The sequence below is a fragment of the Ictalurus furcatus genome, chromosome 9, assembly GCF_023375685.1.
Source record: "Ictalurus furcatus strain D&B chromosome 9, Billie_1.0, whole genome shotgun sequence".
NCBI lineage: Eukaryota > Metazoa > Chordata > Actinopteri > Siluriformes > Ictaluridae > Ictalurus > Ictalurus furcatus.
The window spans coordinates 18,114,406-18,133,314 of NC_071263.1; the positions used below are offsets into that span (position 1 = coordinate 18,114,406).

The 18,909-nt window shown below is 38.3% G+C and overlaps 2 protein-coding genes across 5 annotated transcripts in view; one reads left to right on the forward strand and one right to left on the reverse strand.

The window, feature by feature from the left end:
* cdc42bpaa (CDC42 binding protein kinase alpha (DMPK-like) a) overlaps positions 1 to 10,760 on the reverse strand; it is a 60,650-nt gene extending 49,890 nt beyond the window's left edge. For 2 of the 4 annotated variants that reach the window (XM_053633886.1, XM_053633887.1), the window contains exon 1: positions 9,390 to 10,760. In XM_053633886.1, the coding sequence (XP_053489861.1) occupies positions 9,390 to 9,567 (178 nt within the window). In that variant the 5' untranslated portion in view covers positions 9,568 to 10,760. The remainder of the gene's footprint in view (positions 1 to 9,389) is intronic. The other 2 variants (XM_053633885.1, XM_053633884.1) reach the window with 1 other exon arrangement.
* Positions 10,761 to 15,562: 4,802 nt separating this feature from the next.
* On the forward strand, positions 15,563 to 18,414 carry lft2 (lefty2). Its single transcript, XM_053633398.1, has 4 exons — positions 15,563 to 15,877; positions 16,235 to 16,469; positions 16,589 to 16,837; positions 16,956 to 18,414. Exons 1-4 carry the CDS (start codon positions 15,613 to 15,615, stop codon positions 17,278 to 17,280), a joined length of 1,074 nt encoding a protein of 357 aa, XP_053489373.1. The 5' UTR covers positions 15,563 to 15,612; the 3' UTR covers positions 17,281 to 18,414.
* Positions 18,415 to 18,909: the final 495 nt, after the last annotated feature.

The window sequence follows — 18,909 nt, forward strand, 5'->3', positions numbered from 1 at the left end:
AGTAGACCCTGCTCCACATGATTTGTACCTGAAATTCTACATTCTGCCTTAATGTAGTCCATGTTATTCAAAAACATATATTTAATGTATTAAAATACATAATATCATCATACGTGATTTGTCACGTGCACACATACGTCAACACAACAGTTAGTCAGTGAAGGGAGTGCGTGTGGCCAAACAGTGTGGTGAAAAAGTCATCCTATTATTCTGTCTTATATTAAGTTCCAAAAAACCCCTAAATCTGCTCTCACACGGGAGGCAGCTCCCATCGCTCACTTAAAGGAGCCGACTCAGAGTCGACTCGCTCGCGAACGACATCACTATTTATCTGTTACAGTGCCATGCAAAGTACATCATCTTTCCTTTTGCTATGCTCTGATCATGTTCACATAAACTGGAGCTCGTACAGACATTTACACACCATGCTTTCCTGCTCAGCATCAGTGTGGAAGTCTAGGGAAAACCTGTCAGATGTTGTGATGGCTGATGGTTTTCTGGCCAAAAGAAGGTTTGTCTGCCCCTAACATAGCTTGAAATCTCAACTTTAAGAAAGCATAAATGTGTTTCATCAAAACACATGCTTTATTTACTTTTCAATTCTGACTTCCTGCAAATATTTTGTTGAGTACAAATCCAATTGAACAAATTTGATGGTAAAAAGTTAGTCTACCTAAAAATACCAAAAACTTGCCAGAGAAGTGTGATTTCCTCATACAGCGAATGTCAGGCTTTGATCGAGCCGCTGTATAAATATACACCATAGTGAAACGAACATAAGCCTAATCAATTTAGTTTGTATTCAGATGCAAGCTGTCAAAATGTCACCAGTGCTCCTCTACTGCAGGCAGAATAATCTTTAAAAGCAATTTTCACTTTTAGGAGTAACACGAATTTAAAATGATAAAACTTTACTTGGGGTTTACTATGTGAAGGTTTTACCAGACTTTTCACACTGGCCCTTATTCAACAAAGCTGTGTAGAAATGAACACAGATTTGAACACATGGAGTGATGCATGAATAAATTTGTGTCTGGATCATAAAACTTGCATGCGATATCAAAATAAGAGGTGATTTCTTTGCAATAGATGAATCTATTTCAGCTGAGTCGACGAACACTACCACCCGCTAGTCATTTATTTAGACATAATATGCATGGCACATGCCAATTTACCCTCATATACATCTAATTTACCCACATATACATTTCATTTACCCTCGTATACATCTAATGTACACAGGTGTTGCAATGAGAGTTATCTAAGACCTGTAGAAAAAAGGAATAAACAAGAAAAAAGTAAAAAACAAAATTTGATTAGAAAACACTTTTAGATTTAACTCTATGTACATTAGGTAAATAAGACCATTGTGCTTTCAACCTTACTTAAAACAGATATTTTATCAAGTAGTACAGACTAACAAGTGAGAAATAAGTAATTATACTGGCCAGGAACAAGATAATGAGTGTACCATTCCTTAAAAAAATTAGAAATAATGTGATTTCCTGACTTAAGTATTGCATGTTATATACAGTCGGGTCCATAAGTATTTAGACAGTGACAATTTTCATAATTTTGTCTCTGTACACCACCACGATGGATTTAAAATGAAGCAATCAAGATGTGATTTTCAGCTTTAATTCAAGGGGTTTAACAAAAACCATTGCATTAACCGTTTAGGACAATTTTTACGGAGTCCCTCCATTCTCACAGGCTCAAAAGTAATTGGACAACTAGGTGTGGCCTGTTTCCTCGTTGCTTCATGACAAATTAATGAGATAAGCAGCATTTGGTAGCTGTCCATGGGAACTCTCAATATGCAGTGCAAAGAGGTGTTAATGCAAGTGAAAGAGGCTGAAAAACTGAAAAAGCTAAATAACTGAAAAAGCTGAAAAAACAAAACAGACCCATCAGAGAGACAGCAGAAACTTTAAGAGGGGTACACACTGGAGGAGGAGGCCGAATCATTGTCAAAGTCGATAATCAAGAGACTCCTTCATGAAAGTAAATACAGACATTTTACCTCACTGGTAAGACTCAAGAACAGAAAGGGCAGATTAGACTTTATTATTAAAAAAAAAAAAGCCTGACCAGTTTTGATGCAATATTAACTTGTACCAGAATGATGGGAAGAGAACTGAATGGCGAAGGAAAGGAAAGTCTCAAGTTCCACAGAATACTACATCATCTGTCTAACATGTGGAGGAAGTGTTATGGCATGGGCATGTACAGCTGCCAATGGAACTGGGCCACTTGTGTGTATTGGTGATGTGACTGCTGATGGAGGAAGTAGCAGGATGAATTCTGAAGTGTGTAGAGCTACACTTTCTGCTCAGATTCAGTCAAACCTAGCAAAACTGACAAGACGGCACTTCACAGTACAGATGGACAATAACCCAAAACGTACATCGAAAGCAACCCAAGAGCTATTTAACGCAAATAAATTAAATGTTCTTAAATGTCCGATGACCAACCCAACTGAGCATGCTTTTCAATTACCGAAGACAAAACTGAAGGCGGAAAGACCCACAAACAAATATTCAACTGAAAGCAACTGCAGTAAAGGCCTGGCAAAGCATCTCAAGTGAGGAAACTCAGCATTTGATGATGTCCATGGGTTCCAGACTTCAGGCAGTCATTGACTGCAAATGAACTGCATCAAAGTATTAAAAATAATTCTAATATTTATGATTACATTAGTTTGTCCAATTACTTCTGAACCTGTGAAAATGGAGGGCAAAACTAACGGCTGTAATTCCTAAACGGTTAGTGTAATTTGTTTTGTTAAACCTCTTGAATTAAAGCTGAAAGTTTACACTTCAATTACATATTGATTGCTTCATTTTACATCCATTGTGGTGGAGTACAGAAGCAAAATTATAAACACTTATGGACCTGACTGTATTACAACAACAAAAAAGCCAAATATTAATGCAGAACTCTGTTTTGGTTATAAATAGGAGATTGAAGTAAATCAAATAACCAACTGCAATTACTACCCTCATATTTATTCTGTTCTGCAAGTAACAGTAACCTCTGATCTGAGAGGAAAAACCATTTCACATGCTCACAGTGCAACATGTAAAACTATTAAAAGACAAACCAAAACCATCATACAAATGCTCACTAAATTGATACAAGCTGTCACTGCACATGACCAAAACCATATAATAAAACACAAAACAAAATAACGATCAGCCTCACATCAGAGGAGTCATTCTGTTCCTCTGTGTAGTGAGGCAGACATGTAAATATAAATTAAACGAACCATACTGCTCATCTCCTGGGTTGCCCTGCAATGAGACACCATATAAAGGCAACGCAACAAGCAAGCAGTGCAACATGACTTCCATAGAGGGTAAGAATCTCTCAGTCACAGAGCCACTACTGCATCCAGCTAAACTGGTTATGCAATTAAGTAGATTAGTCAGTCTACTGCAGTAAATATAAAATCCTGACAAGCCTTTGAGCTTGCGTTTTATGTTGGTTAACAGTAATAGGTTGCACATTTTAAATAAACATTTCAACTGCGACTATAAAGTGATAAAGGTACATAGTCACAAAGTATTAAAACTGGGAATTTTGTTAGCTTCTGCAATTAATAGCTAGTACCCAAAAAAACCCTACAGTGGACACTCACATAAAGGTGCGGATTAGTCAATGGATACAAACTAGAAGCGCTGATAACACATCATTTAAAAAAGGCCTCCTTGCCTATTTAGTCTGCTTTGTAAAAAAGCAATTTAATAAGCAGAAAATAAAGCATCAATAACTTCTTTAAATATATATAGTTCTGTCTAAACTCCTGTGACAAACTGGGTCACACTCATATACTCAAGTGTGTGAGTACAGATACATCTGAGAGCAAACAGAGTCCAAGAAGACATAAGCAGAGGCAAATTATCATGCATCCTGAACCAAAACTAAAAATATTAATTTTTCATATATTTATTACAATAAGGAATCCTTCTTACTTTATTTAACGTGTCTTTGTGAATAGATCAAATAATAACATTTCTGTTAATATCATATAATTCAGAAGGGTCAGACAGCGAGGCTGAATCCTCCAATTGGTCAGATGGCATTATTTTCATAACTGTACATCTCAGACCGTAGTTCTGGCTGTAACAAACATCATAAACAGATTTTTTTAAATGTGCTGTTTAACAAATTAAACATATAAAATTTGACGTAGTGACTTTTTTTGTTAGGAGACAACCTATTTAACAATTTATGGAAGGAGGTTTGGCTTTGCAACAGTCACAGTAGTTTGCAAAGTTTATCAGCATAGGAAAGTCTTCAGGACAGAAGAGGTTGCACTTTCCAGCTTATTGGTAAAATGACGAGCTGCATTTAAATAAATAAATAAATAAATAAATAAATAAATAAAGGCTTCAATGCAAATGAGAACAGAAATTAACTCCTCTTTTGGACATTCCACAACAATAAATCTAACTATAAAATGTAATGTTAAAATGTACAATGTTGCTTACACTAAGAAAGTCAATATTGTAATTGTTGCCAAATCTCTTTGGTATAAGAGGAATAACACACGCCAGACCATGCTGTTATACATCCATCAGTTCTCGAAGTTGACGGCTGCGTCCGAAATCACATACTACCCTACTACATAGTAGGAGAAATGAGGTACACCAGAGGGGTAGTATGTCCGAATTCTCAGTAAGCGAGAAATAACCGGATGGCATACTGCTTCCGGCAAGATTTTGCAGTATGCAACCGATGGACACTACGCAAGTCAAAAATCCCATAATGCAACAGGAACAGAAGACAGCACGTTGGCTCTTTTTAAGTATTAACCCTTGGTTAAACAGGACTTATTTAACAATCCCCGAATAAATTTTTAACTTGTTGAAGGTTTAAACAAGAACAGTTGTCACAGCATTTGAAAGCTTTTTCGTGATCTCAATCATACCTTAGCCAGCCAAGCTAACGGCAACAAATTTACCTCAGCCTGTTAACACTGCCCACATTAAAAGTATTAAATCAGTTCACTTTCCTGATGTGCATTTTGCCTTTAGTGCAGTTGCTTTAATCTGGTGGTCTATAAGATTTGTGCGTTTATGATGACAGTCGAAGGTCACATGACAATGCCAACATGGCAGATGTAGTATGTCCGGGATTGTTTTCATACTACACACACATACTGATTGGTATGTACTGTTTCGACAGCTGTGAATGCAATTGCATTGAATGCAATATGTACTGTCACATTACATGATTTCGGATGCAGCCTAAAAATAAGCAAGCATAAGGATCTGAGGGACTTTGACAAGGGCCAAGTTGTGTTGGCTAGATGACTGGGTTAGGGCATCTCCAACGCAGCAGGTTTTGTGGGCTGTTCCCAGTATGCAGTGGTTAGCACCTACCAAAAGTGGTCCAAGTAAGGACAACTGGTGAACCCCGTCACGAGCGCCCAAGGTTCACTGATCCAATCCCACAGAGGAGATACTGTAGCCCAAATTGCTGAAAAGTTAATGCTAGTTATGATAGAAAGGTGTCAGAACACACCATGCATCGCAGCTTGCTGTGTATGGGGCTGTGAAGACGCAGACCAGTCAGAGTGCCCATACTGATCCCTGTCCACCACCGAAAGCATCAGAACTGGACCATGGAGCAATGGAAGAAGGTGGCCTGGTCTGATGAATAACATTTTCTTTTACATCATGTGGACATCTTGTGTGTTGCTTACCTGGGGGAGAGATGTCACCAGGATGCACTATGGGAAGAAGACAAGCTGGCGGAGGTAGTGTGATGCTCTAGGCATTGTTCTGCTGGGAAAACTTTGGTCCTGGCATTCATATGGAGGTTACTTTTACACGTAGCACCTACCTCAACACTGTCACAGACCAAGTACACCCCTTCATGGCAACGGTATTCGATGGCAGTGTCCTCTTTCAGCAGGATAATGCACACTGCCACGATACAAAAATTGCTCAGGAATGGTTTGGGGGAACCCGACAAAGAGTGCCTTCTTTTTATACTCATGTTCAGATGTCTTAATAAACCTAGAATTTTCCATAATGCAAAACATGCCCCCGAGTTTTGTTATTTAAGTATTATAGAAAACACTTCTTGTCTTGCTAAAGACGCAGCGTAATGTAAATACACTGACCTGTTCGGATTGGTGATTATGACTTACGGGATGTGAAACCCCCTTATAACTGGCCTTCTTGAAACACCACAAGATGTCGGGGACTGTTCCCTTAGTCAGCATTTTCCGTTAAACAGTTGGGCCATAAAAACAACCGTTCTGCTCTGTATCTGTGACATTCATAGACCTACGCACGCCTTAAATCCCAAGCTTACAGAGCTGAACACTTAACTTGCGTTTTAGTTTTCCTGTAGCGCATTAAGCCAAAGTGGTTTGTTTGCTAGAAAGTGTAACATGCATTCAATATTCTTGGTAAAAAGACAGCACTTCTACTGTAACATCTTGAAGATTTTAGCCCTCACTACTTTGTCCTCATCCCAATATAAAATCAGAGTAGCTCCAAGTATCAGTCAATATCTGGTACTGATCCAATACTGACTAACTAAGCCAGCTCTCTGAAAGCTTTGTTGCCAAGTTATATGAAACCTTGGGCACGATGGAAGTGTGCTCTAGGACGGATCTTGTCTAACGTTCACAAGTCGATCATATTGCAATCAGCCTCACATTTTGTTTTGTGTTTCAAACAGATGATTGTGGAGCTAGCATGTGACTACCAATTTAAACATGTTAAAGCTAGATCTTATTTTTTTGTTTATTTATTTGGGGGTGTTTTTTCCAAAAAAACAAACAAACCATGATTTGAATTGACTGTCACATGTTTTGGAGTGCGAGTCTAATTGAGGTGATTACTTGCTTCTATAAAAAGAGTTGTATTTTATTCCACATGGGTATTGTGCCTGATGAAGACCTGACAGCCGAAACTTTGCGCTTTCAATAAAATTTGTTTGGAGCTGTAATTCAGTGTGCAGACATCACACTTCTTTTTCCCACAAAGCTGGATCAGGCCCATAGTTTTACAGATGAGAAAATCGGTACCTTTGTTCAAGAAGACGCTTTAACGTGAACAAGAAAAGCCTGACATAGTCTCATATAATTGACTATTGAGAAATAATTTAGGAGGTTTTTCTGGTACACAACATTCCAACAAGACAAATCACTAACATTAATGACAAAGGCTTGTCACCTGAACAGGCTACACGCTCAACATCTGTACCCAGTCAGCTAAGTTAAAACCTCTCTGAGGCACTTGGCTATCACAAGGTTATGACCGTCATAACAAATCTGGCTGACGGACAGGAAGCAAGTTCCAGCTTGTTCTAGCACAGTTCTTCATACTAGGCTACATGTTAATAGCTCTGTAAGAGGAGCACAATAGTTACATCACACTTTCCTAAAAGAAACTGACATCTGTTTAATGCTTTATCTAGATTTAGTGTTTAGAGATAACCACATAAATCAAAGTACTAAGTGTCAAATGTCATTCTACAAGGAGGGAGAAAATAATAAATAGCTAATAATAATAATAATAATAATCAAATAGAGTAATCATTTTAGGCATATTTTGTATAGTTTTGAAGTATTCACTGATAAGGAATGCTGCGACACCAAGAATAGCTCCGGTGAAATGGGAATGACTGTTTATATTTTCCAAGACTTGGCCTTTTTATAGGCTACACAAACTCCCTTAAAGTCTCAGCTGTTATGGGCAAAGAACAGACAATGTAAAGGGTTGACAAATCTAAATGTGAGAAATGTATAGGTTTAACAAATATAATGTAATAAAGCAAGATTTACTGTATCACATGTGCATCAAAAAAAAAAATTCAACGTGCATAGCACGGTTCAATATGTTTTTGCTGCCTTGCTAAAGGTTTTGAGGAAATGCTGAGAACAACTTTAAACAAGAGGGGAAAAAAAGACCAGAAGTAATGACAACATTTTCATAATTCTGGCTAATTTGCCTCTAATGAAAATAAAAATATTTACAGACCAGTGTATTTCACTTAGACACCTTATATACAGGTTTTTTCCCCTATTCCTAAACTTATAATACACATTTTTTTAATATATACATTGTATCAAGAGTAAAAATGACAGTGCATGTATATACATAGTTTACTGTCACAATTTTGTGTCATTTACAAATAATGTGTATGTGGTCCTGTTAGAGTAAAAGACAACACACTGATCCTTGATGTTTAACTCAGCCTTGCAGTTCAGCATGCAGGTATGACTACTAAATATTTATCAGCATGTTGTTACTTGACTTTACTGAAGGCTGTATGCACTCTAGAAATGCTCTGGGCCTTTCCAGAACCCCCAGCACCAGAAACATGCAATCAGTGACCTAAAGTCCACATACACACACTCACTTTTCTTTATTATATTAGTGCTATAATATATTAGAGAACTATTTGGAGAGAAGAAAGAAGAAAAAAACAATAATAAAAAGTGTCACAGAAACATGAGCCAGTGATGGATTACTATCCAAGAACGTTAAACACATGCTCGTTTCCCAGCATTGAGCTTTTTGTTTAGTATGTACATGCGATTTGTAGGTAAGCAAATACTGACTGATATGCACAATCTGTGAACCCCTTCTGCTCCATCCATCAATGTAAAGAGATCACTGCTGACTAGATATCTTTTAAGTGTCAGACCATTCTCACTACAGCACTCACACAGACACGGTCATGGCAGGCGATTGTGTGTGCCACCGGTATGAGATCATCAAGCAGAACAGGTTTGCATACTGTGTGTACTTAATGTGCAACTTATTTGACACGCCTACTTTGCTAGTACACCAATTACACACTACAGACAAATTTTCCTTAGACCCATTTTAATAATAATCCTGTAGTCCACAGCTTCCCTGTCCTGGTCCTGACTACCACCTGTTCTGCACATTTTGGTGTTTTCTCTGCTCCAACACACCAACTTCAACTCAGGAAGGGCTGTTCGTTAGCTGATTAGTTGAATCAGGGATGATGGGAGCAGAAGAAACACTCAAATGTGCAGGACAAGGGGTACTCCGGGACCAGGGTCAGGCATCAGTGCTCGAACCCATCACCAGTGGTTAGATTGTAATCAGGTTGGAGATTTATATTATAGCTGGCGGACTATTCTCGATCCGGCAGTGCTCAAAACTGACACGTACACCCTGCCAGGTCAGGGGTGAGTGCTGAGAACGGTCCAAAACTTCAATAATCGGTGACGGTCATGTTAACTGATGGACAGTTGTGAAGAACAGCTAGTCAGGAACTGTACATCTACTATAGAGTATGTGTACATGTTAAAACACTCAATGCTTGTGGTGTATCTAATAAACTGAACAATTTCAAACTAACCACCGTGTGAATGTGTAAAAAACCCTTACCCCACTCCAGGAACTCTGCTATGTTCTTCTCCCTCCTGAGGGGGGAATTATTGCACTCATCATACATGCAGATGAGCACGTCCAGAAGAGACTCGACGCTGAAACACTGGCCATTGGACTGGACCGGACCATCCAGAAACATCTTTTCCAGCTTTTTCAAACGAACTTCCCCCGACATGGTGGAGTAAAAATGTGGTAGTGTCTGCCTTTACAATATCTGACAGAATTGTGTTGAAAATATAAACACTGACATTAAAAAGGGAGTCAGCTAGCCACGTCGGTGCTGAGGCTACAAACACAAACAGCTAGCTAAGCTCCAGAAGAAAACACTTCATGCTCCCATTCATATACAACAGAGAACCATGGTGTGCTCACAATGAATTAGCTAGAAAGCTAGCTAGTTGTTGTTTTTTGAAGGGGGGGGCTAATTATATTTATGTCGTTCACCTAATACTGTCCGCTACATTTTCTGAAAGTTGTTGGAGTTACAATTTAGCCGAGTCAGAAATTAAACAAATATCAGCCTGGCTAGACGTGATGTCGCTCCACCGTTCACACGCCTTACTTCTTAATAAAACAGTGCGCGTTTGTAATACGACGAAGAGCTGTTCATATTGAAAATGTATATTTGTATATTCTATTAAAATAAAAAAAAAGACAGATAAATAAAACTGGTTATCTGTTTGTCTTCAGCTGCATCGGTTACAACCAGCGAACGTGAGAAAACCCTGCTGCAGAAGAAGATATGCTAGGTAGCTAAGTAGCTAGCGACAGGATTGCCCTAGGTAAGGTTAACTCTTGAATACCTAGACACTAGACAATGGGAATGTTTTATTAAACATTGGTTTAAGCGACACTGCTTAGTACAATAAATTAATTTGCAAAACATTAACGTATCTAAAAACACATCGATTAGATCCTTTTGCGAACTACGTCTGGCTAACCACAAAGTAAGTTCTAAGCTAGCTAATGACACTACTCTGTAGCTATAGCAGCCGATCGGAAAACCTGGCTAGCTAACTAACTTGATACAACTTCCAAAAACAATTATTAGCTGGTAGGCAGCACGAACAGTCCGTAAAAATAAAACCGACGCTTCTATAAAGCAGGTCCTTTCCACAGAGGAAACACGCCAAGATGAACAGTAACTAACATTCCCCGTGTCCCACAGCGCTGTGGAAATCCGTGCCTCTCCCCTGTGCGACTTCAGCCCGCAGCCCACCGTGCTCAGGGAATGCGGCGGCAGCGGCAGGAAAAGGCTCCATCCCAAATGTCTCCCTACATGTAGTGCACTACATAGTGCTCAGAAGCCAAGGTTTTATATCCGGTTTAGTGTCCCTATAGAGTGAGTCGGGAGTCATTTGAAATGAAGCCAGCGAGAATTCCACACCAACATGGCGACGAGCGCACAACAGCTGTTTTGCTTTATGTGGAAATTCAGGGATGCTGGAAGTGTCTATTCTGCTATTTCTGCACCATAAATCACTGATAAAGTTACGATTATTTTGCATTGTGGTAGAGGAACAAAGTTATTCAGATGAAGCCTTTTTAAAGTGTAAGGAGATGTTGTGAAGTGGTATCTCTTCGTGGGCTTTTTCCAACAATGTCATTGCTCATTATTTATTTGTTGGGACTCCCCCATTAGCAAAAAAAATAGATTGAACTCAGGATCGATTATTTGTGGCAGTGTTTTCCTCCCCCAGTCTCTTTTTCTTTGACCAGCTTGCACACTGGCGGTCCCAGGGGTCCTGCTGTCCATCAGTCACAGCTAACATTTTATTTGCAAATTTCTTTCTGGAGAGAAAAAAAAACCAAAACGTTTATTTGGCGCATATATGATTTCAACAAATCCCCTGAAAAGCATATTTACCCTGATTTAGTTGGATATGCTCTGTAAAGAGTTACAATATGTTACTTTCCAAACAGCAGATATGTGCACTTCACCTCTGATGATTTATAGCAACACAAATCTACCATGTACAAGCGTAAAAACACTTGAGTACCAAGGGTCAGATGTCAAAAATGAACAAAACAAAGAAAGTGACTTTATGTTTCACAGATGTTAATTATTACAAGGAACCAAAATGGGTCGGCAAATGTATAAACACATCGGGTTCAATTTGTTAGAATCATTTTATTTTTAAAGCAGCATGTAGTCAGTTTTTCCACATGCAATCTAGGTTATATCATCGAAGAAAGAGAAACGCAATCAGTAAAATATGAGTAGCATTTAGCTGGGTTAAAAATAGCTCAATTGTCTTTAAGAACTAAATTGTGCTTGTTTTTTTTAATGTAAACTATGTAGAGACAATAATAACGACGATGGTGTAATAGCGCAGACTGCTGGACAAATGAAGGGCTGAATTTGATAATCGGGATTCCTGGTTCGTTTTGGAATCCATTCAACCACACACACACACACACACACATATGTCTCTGTGCTTGTCGTCTCTCTCTCTCTCATATATATATATATATATATAGTGTGTGTGTGTGTGTTTGTGTGTGTAAAACAGACACATTCCACAGCCTATATTTCATTCAGAAAATGAATATTGGATGGTAGCCTGTAAAACTATGGAGGTTCGAACTGTTTCATAATTCCAAATAAATAGATTACGATCCACAAATAAATATAGTGAGAGTTACAAAAATTAAACAAATTCACAAATGCATTGAATGAGATCCAAAAATATATGTTAGTAGTTTCACAAAAAGAAATTAAACAGACAAATAACTAGATAAATAACGAGATTTGTTAATTTTTTTCTACAAATATGTTTTTAATGTCACAAACACAACTCTGCTCTGCATTCATTTGTGGATCGGATCCTGTGCATTTGTGGATTTTGAAACATTTCTAGCATCAAGAGTGCACACAAATCCACAAACAGTTAGACTCCGCCGTCAGTCTTCTCAAGCCAATCGGATAACCGATACATTGCACTGACAAATCGTAGCACGTTCTCGCTCCAACCAATCACGTTTTGTTTTACAATCAGGACGGGAACAGAGTCATATTGCACTGAACTCACATATATATCATCTAACAGCATCACTGTAACAACATCTAAAAGAAACCCAGCAACGTTATGGGTCATAAATGCACTGTTATTATAGATGAGTGGTCTGATGGATTAGTAATGATTCACTGATTCAGTAAGGATTCGTTTGACTGACGGAAACACTGGTGAAAACACATATATTGCCTTAAAATAAAGAATTTATGACCCACAGTGTTGCTTGTTTTCTTTTAGATGTTGTTACAGTATGCTGGTAGATGGTTAGAACCACTCTCCTGTCGTCATTCCTCCTGATCGACCATGTTGGAGAGTTCAGTGTAATATGACTCTGTTCCCGTCCTGACTATAGAACAAAACGTGATTGGTTGGAGCAAGAACGTGCTACGATTGGTCAGTGCAATGTGGTGGTTATCCGTGTATACGGTGGGCGGAGTCTAACTGTTTGTGGATTTGTGTGCACTCTTGATGCTAGAAATCTTTCAAAATCCACAAACGCACAGGATCCGATCCACAAACGAATGCAGGGGAGATTTGTGTTCGTGACATAAAAACATAGCCTATTATTTTATTCGCAAATCTCATTGTATTTATTTGTCTATTTCATTTATTTTTGTGAAACTACTAACATATATTTGAGGATCTCATTCAATGCATTTGTGAATTTGTTTATTTTTTGTAAATCTCTACATTTCTTTGTAGATCGCAATCTATTTATATGTAATTATGAAACGGTTCTAACCCCATATAAAGCGGCTAGTCGTCAATGGATCCACGTTGTGATGCTAATGTGCGACACAGCCTATCATTAACACATTGCCTAATGTGTTTATTGGAGTTGCGTTTTGATTAAAAGGCTAAAAGAAAGGACCAGGGATTAACGTTGTTTTTATCCCACTGTGCTATTGTTTTTCATTTGGCGAAAAAAAACCCCACAGACAATTCCCACCTCCAATCTAGATCATGTACCTGATCTTTAAAGTAGGCTATGTAGTAGGCTAAAGCCCACATAAAATACCATGCAGATAAATGAGTCTATATAATATCTGTGCATTGAAAAGTAAACCAACTGCTAGGCCAACAATAATAACGCAGTAGACTAGACTACTACAGCATACGACTTTAAAATCTTATACACTTTTACTAGTGATGCGCCACGTTTACTACGAATTTGTATGGTTTATATGAATACTTCGTATGCTTAACGTGGTATTTGCAAAAAGCCTTCGAAATTTTGCCCAGACTAACTTTAGTCATATATTGCTTTAGGCGATAGTCCTATCACTCAATGAATATTTAGCATGCTTAATATCTTACTACTGAATATACCGGAATATGTGTTAAGTTAATCTCAAATAATTTCAGAAAAAGTTTCACAAAGGACCACCAATATATTTTTTATTACATTATAACTAAATCAAGATATTCATATATACACAGGGACATACACTATATTGAACACGATAAGCAGAAAGTATTTAATGACAAAAGCAATGTCATTTTAACAAATACAGAATAAATATGTATTAATCAGAGCGAAAGTATATGTGTATTCACATGAAATTGGAAGGACTGGAAGCCAATACTCAAGGAAAACATAATAGATCAGAAAACCTGTAGGCTCCTCATTCAATTAAGATGTTAGACCACTGTCATTTTGTGTAATTGGATTTGGAATGGTCAGGTAAATCATATAGGAATAGTGTAGCCTATGTAATGAATTGTCTATAATGAAAGTCTAGTCAGGAGTATTAATTGTTCACTGACATCAAAACTCATAAACAACTGGATGGTAGACTATTATGTGGAATGTCCTTGGTTAACAGTTTCATGGAAAGGATTAGTTACAGGAATCATTTAAATCTAATTTAAATATATGAATAATTTTGATATAGTGGAATAACCTATATATCATGATTTCTATTCGATTAGGAACGTAGAAGTAGAAGTAATAATTAGCCCTTACAAAAACATAAAGTCTTAATAAATACTTATACAAAAATATACAGTTTAACACTTTGATCATAATTCTATGTGGGTAAATTTGTGATATAATTAATGTGAATGAGCTGTGTAGAGAACAAAGAAAAGTATTTTATTAACCAACATTTGTTTGCTTTACGATATTTCAAAATGCAACTTCCATATATAGTAACACTGTTTTACACTGTTACTGAATTAATGTCTCAATTTAATAGCAATATATATATAATGATATTATTATAAAATTAATACAATAACATTAATGTCATAATATAAATATTTTCCACCACGACAAAATAACTTAATAAGATGATTAACAGCAGGCTGCAGGGAGTATATTTGGTGACTTTTCTGAGAATAGTTGATTTATCATCAGACCTTTCGGAGGCCCAAGTTGTCTGATAGAAAACCTGTAAGCCAATACACAAGGCAGACTGAGGACAACTTTAGTCCTCCTGTTTGTGGGACAAAAAAAAAAAAACGTCTGACTGATCCTAGAGCAGAAATAGATAATCACCCCCTTAAGAAAACTTCTTCCAATCCACATTTCCAAGTGCCCAACACTGTAGTCTGTATCTGTAATAATAACTCGATCCTTATAAGAGATAAAGTAAGTTCTGAATACACTTTGCCTCTAAATATAACCCAACCAATAAACATGGACCCAAATTTGTCATTAATGAGAATAGTATCATATGAATTCAAACCTGCTAATATTAACACTTTATTGACATGTCAGGGTTACAATCACATTCGGTAAAAAGTACTGCACATTTTGCAGGACCGGTCACTGGAGTGCTACCTTCTCCAGTACATGATTTTGTACCTATATGTATCTTTTACACAATCATGTGAATGCAATGTAGCAATGTAATGTATATAAATAACCCAGTGACAAGGAAAAGTAGGTATACCGTTTAGTACAATATTTTCTGAGAGGGAACCGGGCCTTCATTATGTCACTGATTAAGTTACATTCAGATACATGCTTTGGACAGCATATAGATTTTTTTGAGACACTCATCTGAGAAAACAAAGTAACGACTCATAATTAGCGACGTATCTTTCAAGTGGCTCAGACTCTTCAGGTTACTACCCCCCTCCCCCCTCCTACCCCGTTAAGGCTGTAAAGTGGTCTAGACGTGATGTGATACAGGGGGTTGAGCTGAATATAAGGAGAGGACACCCCTTCACATTCAGTCACTTCACGACTCTACGAGATGGCTCTCCTCATCCACCTGCTGCTGTGTGCAACGCTCATCTCTCTGGCGCAAACTTACTCCACTGAAGACATGAAGAAGGCGATTCTACAAAAAGTCGGACTAACGGAACTGCCCAGTATCCAGAAGGGAGACTTGGAAAATCTGGTGGTCCCGAATCACATCAAGAGCAAGTATCTGTCCATGCTGAAACTGCACCATGCTCGGAGGCGGAGGTCTCTGCCCAGTTTGGCGGGAATCCTCAGGCGTATCCATGGCAACATAGGTAAACTGATTTTTGTCCAAAGTAGCCTATTAAATATACGAATAATGTCAATTGAAGCCTTCATGTTGAATTCACACTTTCTCTCCCAGAATAAAAATAGGGGGAAAAATATTTTCCTTGTCGCTGTGGTATTACTCCTAAGGGTACATCCTTAATATATAGGTTATTTTTCATCCCGGAACATGCATAAAGTGTACCTTTAAAATGTACATTTCTAGGTATAATATACATAGTAAAGGTAAAAAACATAGTACCACCCCAGCGACAAACTTAGTACCCTTTTACTGAGAGTGTACAATGTGTGTATGTCCAACTTGGCTTGAAGATTTCAAGTATCCTCTTATATATTTTTCCCAGATATCACAGGGGAAATGAAATACTCAGAAATGACTCGACAACATCTCGTGTTTGACATGGAGTCACGGCTGAAGGAAAACAGCGAGGTGGCCATGGCAGAGCTCAAACTTTATCAGACTGCTCCGAGGAAGCTGCCTGGGACCGAGAAGAAGAAGCACAGACCCGTCCATCACGCCCGAGTGAGCATATACTGGCTGTGCAACGAGTCCAACCACACTTCACTGGTAGACTCAAGGTAAGCACATGGAAGCTGTAGCTATATTGATTATACAGTTGATTCCTGACTCAGATTAATTGCTTAATAAAGGAGCAAGGCAGAATTCGTTGCTTAATGCTTGCTCCTATCTCGGACAGGTTGGTGCCAGTAAACGAGGTCGGCTGGAGGAGCTTTGACGTGACTCAAGCGGTTCATTACTGGTCCAAGTCACTGACAAAAAGCCCACTGCACTTGGAGGTGCGGATCGAAGGAGAGAGGCCTGGAAATTATGCAGCCGTAATGGCAAAGCGAGTGCGATTCACCATGCAAAACACCCCGAACAACCTCGACAAGACTGCAGGGATACCTGAGCTCATCCTATACACCTTGAACTTGGAAGAATATGGGTAAGTGATATTATAACAGTATAGGGTTAGTATAACCCGAAATCCACCACTGGTGTGTATGTTGCTGTATTTTCAGGATATAATATCAGCAGTGTCACTAATGCGTTATTGTATACAGGTCCCTGGGCGACTGTAGGCGCGGAGCGAACAATCAGGCGTGCTGTCGGGAGGAGCATTACATCAACTTCCGGGAAGTAACGTGGGCGCAGTACTGGATCCTGGAGCCCGCTGGATACCAGGCTTTCCGCTGCGCAGGAGGATGTAAGCAGCCGAAGCGTAATTACGGCTACGGACCGAGATCCTGCTCGGTAGTGGAAAGCGCGCCTCTTCCGGTTATGTACCTGGTGAAGAAAGGGGACTACACACAGATCGAAGTGGCCGAGTTTCCCAACATGATCGTTGAAAAGTGCGGATGTTCCATGGACAAGATTTCCACAGCTTAAAAGCGAGGACTTCTCACTATTCAACTGAGCACTTGAAAATAATGCATATAATATTGTCTCCAGTCACGTTAGTTTATTTTGCACCATCAAAGGCACTGTGTGATTTCACTTTTACTTTCTGAAAATAAAAAAACAATTCATTTTTAATCTTAATGTTTAATGGTGCAGCCTTCTGTGTTTAAAAGTTTGTTTTGTATGAATTTCATGTCGTCTAGCTATATAAATGCTTATGATCTTGGACCTAACAGGCTAGTTAGGGAAGACTGACAAAGCAATGGAATTTAACAGGTTCAGAAATAACACACCGGATTACTTAGGAATTAGGAGATAACCACATAAATCAATTAGATGCTAACGAGCACTTCATAACACTTGAAGCGAACCAGCCATTAACACATTTCACACACTGCAACATTTTCACTGCAATCAACTGTTCGGGTTCATGTAGGTACAGCTGATTGCATTGCATGCAGGATATAGCCTACAATAAACATCTCAATCAGTGAGCTGTGGTGGATGACAAGATCTTTTAAAGGCTTTGATTTCTGTGGCTGTGGTAGGCTAATCGTTTGGATGTAAGCATCATATTTTGAAAAGTTTAATGCACAGTAATTATAATGTCACTCCTATTATTCCATTAATGTAGTGTATTTTTTTTCTTTTTTTTATTTTTTAATTAGTGAAAGCTCCTTTAAGAAGGAAGCAGCCAGGGGAATAGTCATGCAGGTTGTTGAAGTTTAGTTTTTAATTTATTATTAATAATAATTTGTAGGTACATGCCCCAAAAGGTACTGCCTAAGAATAATAACAATACGAAAAAAGATGACCTTCTATACTTTTTTTTTTCAATGTCATCTGTGAAAAGTAGAAAGTTGGACGGAACCTTCTCTTTAAAAGTGTAGGAGCCAAATATTTCCTAAATTATTGGTGTTTCACACAGACTATTAGTTTGTAGCCTATATGATCTTTACAAATTAAGTTTCGTGTTTCTTGAAGCTTATAGTTTCAAGAATTTCCATATGACATAATAATACATGTTAATAAAAGTCAAATGCTCACTTCGCCTTGATTTATTCAGACACATGCACCTCAGCATGCACTAAAACTGCTTTTTGGTGGTCAGTGTGCATCAAAGTTGAGGAGCACTATCACCTAGAAACTGGAACATTATTTTTATGAGACAAGAAAAAGCCACGACCAGTATTGTAGTACATACAAAGACATTCTACATAATTGAGTGTGTGGCACCAATTTGGGGAAAACCCACATATGGGCGTGATGGTCAGGTGTCCACATATGCTTGGCTAAATAGTGTAGTACTTAATAATAGACGATTCTGTAACATTATTTTAACCAACACAAAGTGTTAACCAAAACATAATGTTACAGAACCGTCTGTTACTCGTCTAACTCGCTGCACTTTGGTCCAGAACCACACACTCCTGTGCAGAAAGGTGTGTCGGCGTGTTATTTGGACACAGGATGGTCTCCATTATTGAACGTGTTCACATGAGCAGCAGGGGGCGTTGTGTTGCAGGGGAGCGTCGCGCGCTGACGTGTATCGGTGCTGTGCTCTGATAGGTGATTTTAGATGACTACGTCAACCGGAGGCTGTGCTAGAACTTGTTT